Source organism: Micrasema longulum, unplaced genomic scaffold, assembly GCF_059751315.1.
Source record: "Micrasema longulum isolate JH-2025_06_02 unplaced genomic scaffold, ASM5975131v1 h1tg002133l, whole genome shotgun sequence".
Taxonomy (NCBI): domain Eukaryota; kingdom Metazoa; phylum Arthropoda; class Insecta; order Trichoptera; family Brachycentridae; genus Micrasema; species Micrasema longulum.
Genome location: NW_028279298.1, coordinates 1 through 13390, shown reverse-complemented (window position 1 = coordinate 13390; position 13390 = coordinate 1). Strand labels below are relative to the sequence as shown.

Sequence of the window (13390 nt, the reverse complement as noted above, 5' to 3'; positions counted from 1 at the left end):
ACATTAAATTTTAGCATTAAATAACGGCAAAGTTTCTTGAAAATGTATGAAAAAAATAACAAAAATTATTTAAATAAACACGAACTACTTTGCATGACGCCACTAGTTCTTACGAACCAACCAATGAAAAGAGAGTTGTGACAGATTTTCGGTTTATGGCAAGGTAACTGACCAATCAGCAGAATTCATCGAAAAGAAGGGATAGAGAACTTAAGACGTCACTAGCGAAGTAATTTTAAAAATACAAAACATTAAAAAATCGGAGCGCTGATAATACAATACGTAAAATTCCCGCCACCCCACCCCTATTTTTTTCTCAATTTAAGTATACAAAAAAAAATTGGCTTACTATTTCTCTTATCGGTTTAAATGTTATGTCAGAATAAAAAAAACTAGAATGAAAAAAAATGTGCATGTTTTTTCCGTTGCTCAATTTTTTAGAATTTCGAAAGTAGTATAGTACAACTAGTATTACAAAAATCCTTTATCTGAGATTAAAATAAGTATTAATCACTAAGGAATCAAACTTTGCGCCTCGTAGGAAACTAATTATAAAAATATCTTATTTTATTTTTCATATTTTTTATTTTATTTTCCCATAAAAACAAAACACATAATAGAGTTTATAAAAAGGGTTCAATATGTCGGTAGAAATATATATGCAAAATGTGTCTCAATTACATTATAACGATTTTTTTTACTATAACACCATGGTGTATACTGCAATTAGCATACGATTTCAGTTCCCTGTACATCGTTCAACGAAGGTGCATGACGATTTTATATCTCAACAACGCGTCAAATAATTATTTTTTTCTTTCGGTAATATTTCAAAGTATTAGTACTCATACCTACCTAATTATACCCTTTACGTAAATAACAAAATGTTTTCTTTGCTTTCCCGTACTTAGATTCTCATAATTTGGTTGCGGCTCCTTTATGTACACTTAGCATGCAAATTAATTACATTCAATTGGAATGTTAATTAATACATTATTATAAATAACTTCAATGTAAAATTAAAGAATTTCCATGTTCAGTATATGTTAACTCCACAAATAATTATTACAAGATTCTCCGTTTAAAATAATCATTATAGTTCGTGCACTAATTTCGGTTTCAAGTGGAGATAATTTGGTTTAGCAATATACGAGTACTAAAAGCGCGCATCAGTTTACTTTATTGTTAAATGCAAATATTAAGTTTCTCCCCTTTAGAAGCTTGAGCTTTGAGCGATGTTAGAGAATATTATATTATAAACCCATTTGTAATATACACCATCACTTTTGCAGTATTCAGGCGTGTGATTCTACAGATTATTTGTTAAAGAGTCAAACTAAAATGGTTGATTGAGAAGGGCATTTGTAATAAAATTACTGTAGTGGCCCGTCCTAAAAAATCACTAATCTATTATTACGATTTTGTTGTAATTTCCCCAGATTTTTGTCTTGTGCATTTAATTCTTAATGTCTATGGCTTGTCAGTTAATCAGATCCAAATATTTATTTTTTTGACTTATGAGTGTTTTAAGTGATGAAATATTCATATTCTATCACTTCTTCACAATATTATGAATAATACCACTTCGCCTGTTTATCTAATAATAATAATAATAATGTTTGGATAAATTATATAGCGCCATTTTTGTGAAAATCACCTCAAGGGCGCTGTACAATAAATAAATATCCCAGCACGTCTTGCAGCTACAGAGCGCATGGACGGTTGGGATTCTAGTTCCTCGTCTCCAATTATGATATATTACAAATATGATATATAGGAGCTAGATAACAGCATGTCTTGCAGCTACAGAGCGCATGGACAGTAAGAAGTTTAAGTAATATTTTAAAAAACAAAATAAAAAGCAAATTTATAAAAATAGAAGTTAGATTACAACAAGTCTCGCAGCTACTGAGCGCATGGACGGTTGAAATTTTAGACCCCATTTACTAAATTTAGATAGTTGATAACATTTACATAATATGATAAAAATAATATGATAGCTAACATCACAAAAAGTCTTGCAGCTACAAAACGCATCGACGAATAGAATTTCAACAATAAAAGAATGATTTTAAAAAGTAAACAATAAAAAGTAATAAAAAACACAATAATAATACATTGAGCAAACAACTAGTAAGTATAGCAATTAAGTGAACATGTAACAGCACAAAAATTAAACTATAAAAAACAAGACAAAAATAGCATTCCTTGACTTATTACTAAGGTTCACAAGTTGATAGACGCTACTCGAACGGTCCCTGTTTTATTTTGGTATCCAGTTTACAGGATCTATTCTCCTTTTCCTAGTAAATAACTGTAAAAACATTTGGTTCACGTTTGGCTGTTCCCTCGTAGATGAAAATAGATGCGCATCTGTGTGCGTTGTGTAGATACCAAGAGATCGATCTGCTTCTTGTTAATTTTGTGTTGTTATTAGACGCATGTTTCCCGCTTAAAATTTCTGATTATTATTATTTTACTTTAATTAAGATGTCAGATAAACTTGTGTATTACTTTTGATATTTGAGTAATTTTACGTGATACAAGAAAAAAGGTGTCATTTGTATTTTTAAATGAACCTAGATAGGTAGCACTATATTATACAGAAATTGTTTTGTAATAAATTGTAATTAAATAAATTTGCACTATTTCTTCGCTCTAGTAACGAGAGAATTCTTTTAATACCCCTCTGCCGCTCTAATTTTCTTGCCGTTTCTTTCACCGAAGTAGCTGTTTGATTGTGAAATAATCTTTGCACCAATGTTAGAGACGCTCTTTCTTTATTTACATTTAAATCAAGATTTAATTGTCTTTATCTAAATATTTGAGTTGTTCCTTTCTCCCCCTTCTTTCCGTCCTATCACTTCTCTTCTTCTCTCTTCATTGTATGGTGTAAATTTTTTAGTTGATACATGTATAAAATTAACAGTGTAAATTTTTGTTTTATACTGATGTATAAAATTGTATTCTGTTAAAAAATGTTCATGTACTAGTAATTTTATCAATCTGAACGGTTTGGATAGATAGGAATAAATTGCTTTTAGGCAATATGCCCGCTCTTTTATGTATATAAGTTGTTTATGTATATAAAGTGTAAGAATAAATAAAAAAATACATCGGGCAGATTGCATTAATAATTACAAGCAAGGCAAGGTCCGTCCTCAAATGTCACTAATCTTTTATTACGGTTTTGTTGTAATTCCCCCAGATTTTGGTCTTGAGCATTTAATTTTGAATGTCTATGGCTTGTCAGTTGACCAGATCCAAATATATATTTTTTTGACTCATGAGTGTTTTACCGTTGTATAAGAGGAAAACTTGTTGTATATTATCATTCGGAAAAAATATATATTAGGAATTAAAGTATTTTTACTTTCTACAAAAATGTTTTTCTGTACTAAGATAAAAAGGCCTAAATCTGCAAATAAAAATGGAATTTCTTAAACTGCGATGCTTTTGTGAAGTATTATTCTTAATCTTAACATTAATTTTAAGATTTTGTATTTTATGTAGCATACCGTTCGAAAAAGAATTCATTAAAGAAGTTTTTTAGCTTCTTAAATACGTAGTATATTATTTGAAAGAAACATTGTTTATTTTTACATTTTGACATAGAAAAAGTGATGTCTTCGTATCAAAAAACGAGCAGTCCGCTGACGAGTCAATCCGAATGATCTAATGTAAATATTTTGTTTTTGTTTCAGGATCCTCGTTCGAGCCATCAGCTACACAGTCCACGGCCTTATACCTGCTTCTTGTGTGTTTGCTGACCGCTACAACAGGGAGGAAGTGGTACGATCTTTGGGGAAGGAAGTCAATATCAGCCCTCCCCTAACTCTGGGACAGTTACCTGACACCCCCGAAGAGTTATTGAAACTGGATCAGGTGAGTTTAGAAATTAAATTAAAAGGAAAAGTGGTCTCGCTTTTCTTCATACAAACGTATTCTCGTCTTTTTCTCCGGATTATGGCACAAAAACAATGTTTTGCAACATCGATACTAACCATAAGCGTGTCCCTATTGTTTTGGTGTTTTGGATAAATGATTTACTATGGTAACTAGAATTGTCCATAAACCCTTAATAGCGCCTAGTTTTATATGCTTTCTTCGAACGTACGGTATACAAATATGATAACGGTTTTTTGGAAAACGCAAAAAATACAGACACACAAAATTTTATTTCAATACTTTTTCTGAAAAAAAAACAACAAAGTCGGTTCAGTTTTGAAGTGCAGAAAACTGGAAAAGAAAATGTCGGTTTTGTCCATTTTGATTACGCATAATTAATCTGACGTGCAGTCAGTTGTTAAGCGTCGCATTCCTTTTAAGTATTAGGTGCGTATTTGTATTCTTCTGACTTTTCGCGTTTGTGACAAGCACCTGCATCACTAAATATTTTAATATTTAAGCTATTTTCTTTTATTTGTAAAAAAACGAATTAGAAAATTGGAAATAAGTTTTGGTAGAGTGAGATTTGAACCTAGGACCTCCTGATTCGGAGTCCACGGCGCTACCCATGGGACCACGATCCGTCACGTGGTCCTCAACAACTTTCTCAATTACAATATTTGAGTTTGTCCAAATGTTCGTAGACAAAAGACTGGATTTCACCCCCTCGGGAGTCATTAAGATTAACAAATTACAACAGGGATGGAGAATACCTTAAATAAGGGAATATGGAAGTCAAGGCATTTGCAGGGCTTATGACCTGTCATTGGCTGGTTTAAGTGGCCACCTGGTCCAAGAAGAAGTGTTAAAACTGAAAATTTGTTTTCAGGCGTTGCCTAGTATGTGAAATAATTCAGTCAGATGAATCTCTTCACAACAATAAAGGTTTCAGCTCTTTAACTTCACTAAAATCAACAAATGGAACAATTGAAGAAATATGGATGTTCAAACATAGGCAAAATGGTGAATGTTACACAGTGTGTAAAGTGGCCACTTAAAACAGCCAATGACAGGTCATAAGCCCTGTAAATGCCTTGAATTCCATATTCCCTTATTTAAGGTATTCTCCATCCCTGTTGTAATTTGTTAAACTTTCTTAATTATTTTGAATCCTAGTTTTGTTTCATAATTACTGTTTTTTAGTTAAATTAACCTTTTTGTATACCAACTATCGCCATCAAACCCCTATCCCAGGAATCAAACCCAAAACGTAAAGCACGGTAGGCAAACACGTCAACCATACGCTTTTTTAAAATTCTCATCTGATTGTCGCCATCCATCCAACCAGACATTGACGTATTAAATCTATAGGTTCACATACATATTTTTATAGATTACCCAACGGTAATCGTTGTCTACAGATAACTTTCTTTTTATTTACTAATGTTTACAGTTTTCAATGTATGAGAATTAGTAGGGAGTTAAGAGGAAAGGGAGGTTGAGGTGGAGTTAATTTTTCATTAAAAAAGTAGGCTATACTGAAAAGTTATTTGATTATTATAAAAGGAATAAAAAAATTTAAGGTTTTTTTAATGTGAAAAATCTCCATATCATTGAATTTAAGTCCTTTCTCATGAATGTAAATTTTTAACTCCTTTATCCTTATCAAAATCGTGATTTAAAGTTAAAAGATGATTAGCAAACTCTGAAAAAAAAAATTATTTTAAACATCTCATGTGTTACAACAATGTTTAAGTATTTTCAAATGCTTGCATACTGGCTGGATTTCCAAACTCTCAAACATTGTTGTATTTACTACCTGGTAAAAGAAGAAGTATAAAAATTGGAAAATTGTTTTCAGGCGTTTCCTAGTAGGTAATTTGGTTCAGCCGGATAAATCTCACCTACTTGATAAAGGTTTCAGCTCTTTTACTTCACAAAAGTCAACAGACGGAAGATTTGAGGAAATGTAGATGTTCAAACATGGGCAGAATGGTAAACGTTACACAAAAAGTGTAAAGTGGCCACTTAAACCAGCCAATGACAGGTCATAAGCCCTGTAAATGCCTAGACGTCCATATTCCCTTCTCAAAAATGTTTTCCCCCTCCGTTGAAATAAATTTCAATCTCATGTGTTCTTTAATGCGAATATTGAAGCCACGTGACGATCTCCGACTAGTAAATGTGCATTTCATTTTTTGAGATAATACAATACATAAGCACTAAGTATAGTACTTTCTTCTGGCTCATGGTGTAAAACAGATTTGATTTATAAAAAAAGGGGTATTTCTTTATTTGTAAGGGGAATTTCTAATGGAATACTTCACACGATCTTTGAACTCTCAATTTCATCTCACGCCAAAATCTTTTTTTTTTGTAAGCAAATACAATTTCTCCAGAAATTAATCAACCGGTAAACAAAAACCGGTAAGCAGTTGGTAAGGATAAGTAGTTCGTGAAAATATAAGCAACATCATAGTCATAATTTAAATATAATTAATTATTTCCTTTATTATTTTGACCGCACATTAAAGCCAAGTAGATTGTCGATTATGTGTGTCTTTTATACGAATATATTCTAAATTCAATATTTTAAACTCTTTTGTTTTTAAAAGACGGGTAACAATATCCTCTTTACTGAAATAAAATAATGTTCAAGCTTTTTGTTTTACATTTTGTAATTATACATTTATTTAATATTTAAATTTAAACTTGCTTTGTTTCTTTGTTTTTCTAAATAAGTATTTTTTTTTTTAGTTTAACTGTAGTTCCTGATTGAGTTGTAGTTACTTCTGGGAATATAATTAATTTGTATTATATAATTTAAAGTATTTATGTTAAAAGAATTTACTTTGTGGTCAAGCATTTTAACTACTGTAAGTAAACATTTTATGTCTACTTGTTTCGAGACGTACCCGTCTCTTCATCAGGACGTGATTGTCCTGTAATATTGATTACATTTGTTGATTCGTAATATACATTATATTATATGATTAATGAAAAAATATTATGTAAACGCAAACTTTCACTTATTATTTTTTTATTATGTTATTATAATCTTTTTATTATATAAAGCGTATTTTATTTATTGCAAAGTTCTACTCATAAAATCACCGACCGATACTCAGTTGTTTAAACCCACCTGTTGAAATATTTAGAAATTTCGAGAATATTTTAAATACCGACCCATTCAAATTTTCCAGTCAAATATCAAACTTTCAAACTCATGGGAATAAATTATTGAAAATTCATAATTTTGTGTCGATGGTGAAAAGTTTTGTTTTTATGGATTGATTTTGTTTCCATATTTAATATCGAACCGTATTTGACGAAATATTTGAATTAATAAATATTTCATTCGTTGAATTTTCGGTAAAATTTCTCTCGATTTATTTTTACTGAAAATTCGCATCTAGTATAACGTCGTTTATCACCATAATACCAAAACTTAATAATTTTCTTAAACATATTACAACAGAGATAAAAAACATTTAAGAGAAGGCAATATAGAAGTCAAGCATCAACAGGACTATATTTGGAAAAATTCAAAATATTTTTGATAAATCCACCTGGTCCCTGAAGAAGTATAGAAATTGAAAAAATATATTTTTCAGGCGTTGCCTAGTATGAAGGTGAAATATTTCAATTAGATGAATCTCACCCGCATAAATAAAGGTTTCAGCTCTTTAACTTCACAAACATTAACAAATGAAAGAATCGAAGGGATATAGATGTTCAAATATGGGCAAAATGGTGAATGTTACACAGTGTGTAAAGTGGCCACTTAAACCAGCCAATGACAGGTCATAAGCCCTGTAGATGCCTAGACTTCTATATTATCTTCTCTTAAATGTTTTTTATCTCTTTTGTAATACGTTAATGTTAACAGCCCTCCAGGGAGTTGAATCCAGTCCTGGTCTACAAAAATTTGGAAAAAATCAAAATATTGTTAATAATTTACTGACAAATTACCGCAGTATCAATCAGGTTAAATTTAACTTATCAAAATTATGACTTCAATATTTTATGAAGGCAAACGACCAATCACGACTCTTCAATCTTAATTATTTCCGAAAAGTATATCTAAAAATAAATATTTGACATCCACTCATCAATCCATTCGCATCCCACCTGCATTATCCATTTCTAAATGACGATTTTATATATTAATTTCAATTACACTTTGTAATTTTTTTTACATACGAGTTGAATATAACAAAACTACTGTTTCATGTATTCTGAATTATCCATCATCAGGTGTAAATAAAAACTTAACTAACATAAACAGATCAGTACTAAGGCACAATAGGGTCCGAGTGGAAAGGACAAGACAGTTCGAGGTGGAGGGGATTAGGTTTTTCTAATTATAGGGAATATTGATAGCAGGGGTAAAGAACTTTGGAATGGAATTTTTTTTTTTTGGTATTTCAATATTTTCTAAGTTATTAACTATAATACCTTTTTTATTAATATCCCTATAGAGATGAGGTAGAATTTTTTCAAATTCAGGATTATGGATATTCGAGCGTTTACAGGGCTTATGACCTGTCATTGGCTGGGTTAAGTGGCCACTTTACGTACTACAACATTCCCCATTCCGCTTGTTAGCGAATATCGACACAGGTAACATTTTTGATTTTTGTATATATATGTTATTAAATGAGAAACCCTTGGGAGAAATCCAGATTTGTGTATGTACAAAATACACGTACCAAAAATAATGTTGTGTAATAAGATCTGGTCAAAATATAAGTATAAATAAATTGCAGAGTCATCTGCAGGCGATTACTAGTACTTAATTTAACTCGGAAGAGTCTTAAATACATAAAAATAAAGTAATATGCTAATTAAAAATACTTAACTTCAATATCAATACATAGATGGCGCTCCAACACCCTTGTGAATGGTTTCTCATTTAATAACATATATATACAAAAATCAAAAATGTTACCTGTGTCGATATTCGCTAATAAGCGGAATGGGGAATGTTGTAGTACGTAAAGTGGCCACTTAACCCAGCCAATGACAGGTCATAAGCCCTGTAAACGCTCGAATATCCATAATCCTGAATTTGAAAAAATTCTACCTCATCTCTGTAGGGATATTAATAAAAAATATATACCTACTCCCCCTTGGGAGAAATCCAGATTTGTGTATGTACAAAATACACGTACCAAAAATAATGTTGTATAATACCTTTATTTGTCATAAAATGTAAATGTTTAATTGTATGTGAATGAAAAGAATGGTTGTGTTCATAATATAGTTTGCAAATTCAGAAAAAAATATTGCTAGAATGTCCACGGCGGTGTTCGTTAACTCTTATTTTTAAATTTGGTAAAAAATTACAATGTGTTTTATTGTTATTTTTAAATGAAAATGTTTTTCCACAAAGTAAATACTGAAACAATATATAATATACGAATATACAATATATAATTTATAGTGACAGTATTTACTTATTATCCTTATGGATAATGGAAGTAGGTTGTACACTTTAATGGCGAAGTAGACCAATCCTCTTTGACCTAAAGTTGTGTTAATTTTCGATTGCTTTTGCTGCATGAAGGTGGAATGTCTAGTCATTCATAGAATTGTGTTTGGTGTCATGCGAGATATTTAAACTTTTATAACATTTTATCGACCTTGTGGTGATATTTCAACACGGGTGTTGCCGAACGATAATTCAAAATTACGCGTTGCCGAACGATAAAAGTTGCCCAAAGTAGCTCTCTGTAATCTAATAGCCTTAGCATCTTTGTGCTGAAAAAGGTAATCCAGAAGTACATTATATGCACTTCATTGAATTGAGAAAAGAGGTATGTGAATTATTCACTTAATCTCATCAAATATTTGTATATAATCACTTACTTACTTAAATCATTTGAAAAAATCCTTTGCTGGTGACAAAGTTACTTGTTTTTCTTAAATTAAAATTTAAAATGAAATTTATTTCTTTATATAATCACTTTGCAAAGCGCCCTTGAGGTATTATATTACAAAAATGGAACTTTATAAGCTTTCCATAATAATAATAATAATCACTGTCTTTTTGTCAGGACACCAATTAAACTAACATGCAAAACCCACTATCCCCCGTAGTTGCACAAAAATATAAAACCAACACGACATGCATTTTAATAAGCATATGCACCGATTAGGACAAACATGCACTGATAAGTCGTGCCATTGAAAAAAATATATCTGACGCACAAAAAAAATATGTCGGTCTTTTTTATGTAATTTAATTAGATTCCTAAAAGAATACCAGTTTCTAACGTAATTTCCCGTAATGAAAAAAATATTTAAGAAGCTTGTACTTAAATAAATTTCTTCAAAAATCTGAAGAGAAAAATTTATTTTAATATCCTTGCTAGGGCAAAATAGAAAAACATTCTTTAATTACCAGTATTATTTTAATTAATCACATTTTAGAAATTCCATTATAGATGACGCCCTGAAATATTTATTAAACAATCAAGGCAGCAGGTATTTTGTCGGAGGTAAAAGATATGACAGGCATTTATGGGAAATTGTTTTCCGAAGTACCCGAAAAATTCTCTGTTACTTAAATGAAAACATTTGCCTGGAGAAAATTAAAGAATTTGAGTTATTTTTCGTAAGCTCTCATTTCAGGTTTATTATTTTAAATTAAGCTTGAAAATTTAAGGGATGCACCTTTATTAGAATAACTTGAGTGATGCAGAATTTCAAATATTTGCATTTTGCTTTAATAGTTATAATATGATATCATAATATTTAAATAAACATTCAGAGTGATATTACGTCAGTTTATGAAAATACGAGAGTTGTTCGTCAAATAAGTTTAATAAAATAAAATATAGTTCTTGTTGACTTCGAAAGAAGAAGTTCTGAGCTATCTTCGCGGCCTGGCGAGAGACTTCTATGACCAGGTAAACAAAAATATGGTAAACAGAATGAAAAAATGCATTGAAGTCAACAGAGACTATGTAGAAAAATAGCTAAAAGCCTAAGCTTTCCAATGATGTATTGTTCGTTGTAAATAAACATGTTTTTCCTTGTGAAAAAAAATAGGGAAACTTATTTTACGGACAACCCTCGAATTAAAAAATATATTTAAGGCTCTAAGAGACAAAGGAACTCAAGCGACATTTAAGAAGTTTATGGAAAAAAAACTTTCATTCGTTTTCAACTTTTAATTTTACATAAAACATCAAAGAACATTTGTTAATTTTTTTATTCATTTAACTTTTTGTATATTATGTAAATTGTTCATTAATAGGTTAATTGCCAAATGGCAATTTCCTCTAACCAACCAGTACAACATTTTTTTTGTTTTAATAGTTCAAGTTACAAAATATATTCAATAGAAAATCAAAATAGAAATAACTGTATTCGTATAAATATTACCATAAATCGAGACTATTACTCAATGAGAAAAAGTATAAAGTGGAAACAGGAAAAAAGGAGAGATTAAGGAAGAGAAAGGAGATTTTGATTCACGCGTGATTTAAATAGAGATACTGTAGTAGCATCTTTGATGGTGGATGGTAGATGATTCCACAGTCGAGCCGCATTGACACTATATGAGTTAGAGAAGAAAGGGGAATTGTGGATGGGTATTAAAAGAGTTCTTTGAAAATTAAAACGAAGAGGTAAACCATGAACTGATAAGCGTTGACGGGGGTATATAGGAGCGTTAGGACTATGAAGAATATTGAACAGAAGTGAGAGGGAGTGAGAACTTCGTTGTCTAATTTGGAACCATTTGAGTTACCTACGATAATCAGAAATGTGGTCATATTTCCTAAGACCAAAAATATACCATTTGCATATATTCTGAAGTCGTTTAGATTTTGTCAACTGACGGCTCATACCGATTTGGCGGCTATGTTTCTGCGGATATTTTTTTCTATAAAACTGCTGTGATTTAGCTCCAGTTTTAAAATTAGATCTTGTACTATTTTAGCTCAAAGCATATCATTTATTTACATCGACTACATACTCAGATTAAATTTACGTCAAATGTCACTTAAGCTCTTCTGGCTCTCACTGCTTTATTTTATGTGTTTTTCGTCACATCACTGACGCATCGGCGGAAATTTTTGAAATGAAAGAACCTCGGGAAAGACAGCTCCTGGGGCGACGACAGGGGAGGAACAGGACACCTAGTTTCGTCAAAATATATACCAACAGTAATTAGTTACATCAAATTCATTATCATATAAGAGATATGCGAGTACACCGACGCAAAACGGATTTTCTAGTGAATCAGTACAGGTTTACAGGCATGGGTTCCTAGTTGTTTCACTACAAACTTTGTCTTTGTAATCAACTAATATATGTATAATAAAGAAATATATGAGTTATTTTGCAGAAAAAATTGTATCGTCAGAGAGCAAAGTATAATGAATTTTTTAAATCATGTTTTTACATCTCAATGCATCTCAGGAAGTAACAAATTAATTGTAAGAAATGTATGTAATATAAAAATTAAATTCTTGCTTAGTTTATGTAAAGAATTGAAAATATTAATTTTACTATTGGTTTTATATTAAAAAGATGCTCAATCTCTGTTAAAATATACGTGTATACCAATAAACAAATATATTTTAATATCAGAGTGAAAAAATTAATAGCCATTAGCGTTATCTTTATCAATACTTTTGGTGAATAAAATTTAACTGACCTTTAAAACTATGATTCTGTAATAAAACTTTTGAAAGCTACGCAATTATTATTTACCTTAATGTAGTCCACACGAGTTAGATAGACATTAGCAGTGTGCTGATCAAGGGTGGTTTCCAGATAAGCAAACACCAACCCTCATGGAATGGCCACAGAGAAAGAGCCTTCAAACATCGTAAACGAAAGTACCTGTATTGATTTAGAGGGTAGATTTCAGTGTTCAAATTTAACATTCAACGCGATCCATCATAAGGCGATAATAAAATGTATAATACATTTTTCACTCCATGTGTTCTGAGCAATTAAAATAATGCTGCATATTTTTAAGTAATGCACTGATACTGATTTAATAAATGAGTCATATCCCAGTCATACACTAAGATAAAAATCTGGCAGCATGAGTACGTACATTGTCTTAAGATCAATTTTAAATGCGCCAATCAATCAAACCTGAAATAAGGAGAGTCAAACAATGAATGCAACATTTAATGCAATTTTATAAATCACCTCATCACTGTCGCGCTGTAGAATTCGCGCTCAGGAGAATTTTTTTTTCAAAAACTTTTTTGTTGATCACCATATTTTTTTATTTAAAAAAATATTAAAATTCTTATAAATTATTCAAATATTTTAATTTTAGAGGCAATTTTCAACGAGTTGTAAATAACTCACGTGAACTTGTGCATTTTGCATTTTTTTTATTTTTTTATTTATAAATTTCATAAAAGGAACATGTTTTTTTTAAAATTCTATACAGACCTACTTTTATATATCTAGTAAATGTTATCACTGTAACTCTCAAAAAAAAAGACTAACTCTTGTGCTTGGAGAA

General features: G+C 30.6%; 1 protein-coding gene across 1 annotated transcript in view; it reads left to right on the top strand.

Annotated features, from left to right (window-relative positions):
- LOC148272974 (uncharacterized) overlaps window positions 1-3918 on the top strand; it is a gene marked incomplete at its 3' end in the record, with an annotated part of 152908 nt that extends 148990 nt beyond the window's left edge. Inside the window, exon 7 of the mRNA XM_088239320.1 lies at window positions 3705-3918. Within this exon, the coding sequence (XP_088095446.1) occupies window positions 3705-3918 (214 nt within the window). The remainder of the gene's footprint in view (window positions 1-3704) is intronic.
- Between the last annotated feature and the right edge of the window lie 9472 nt (window positions 3919-13390).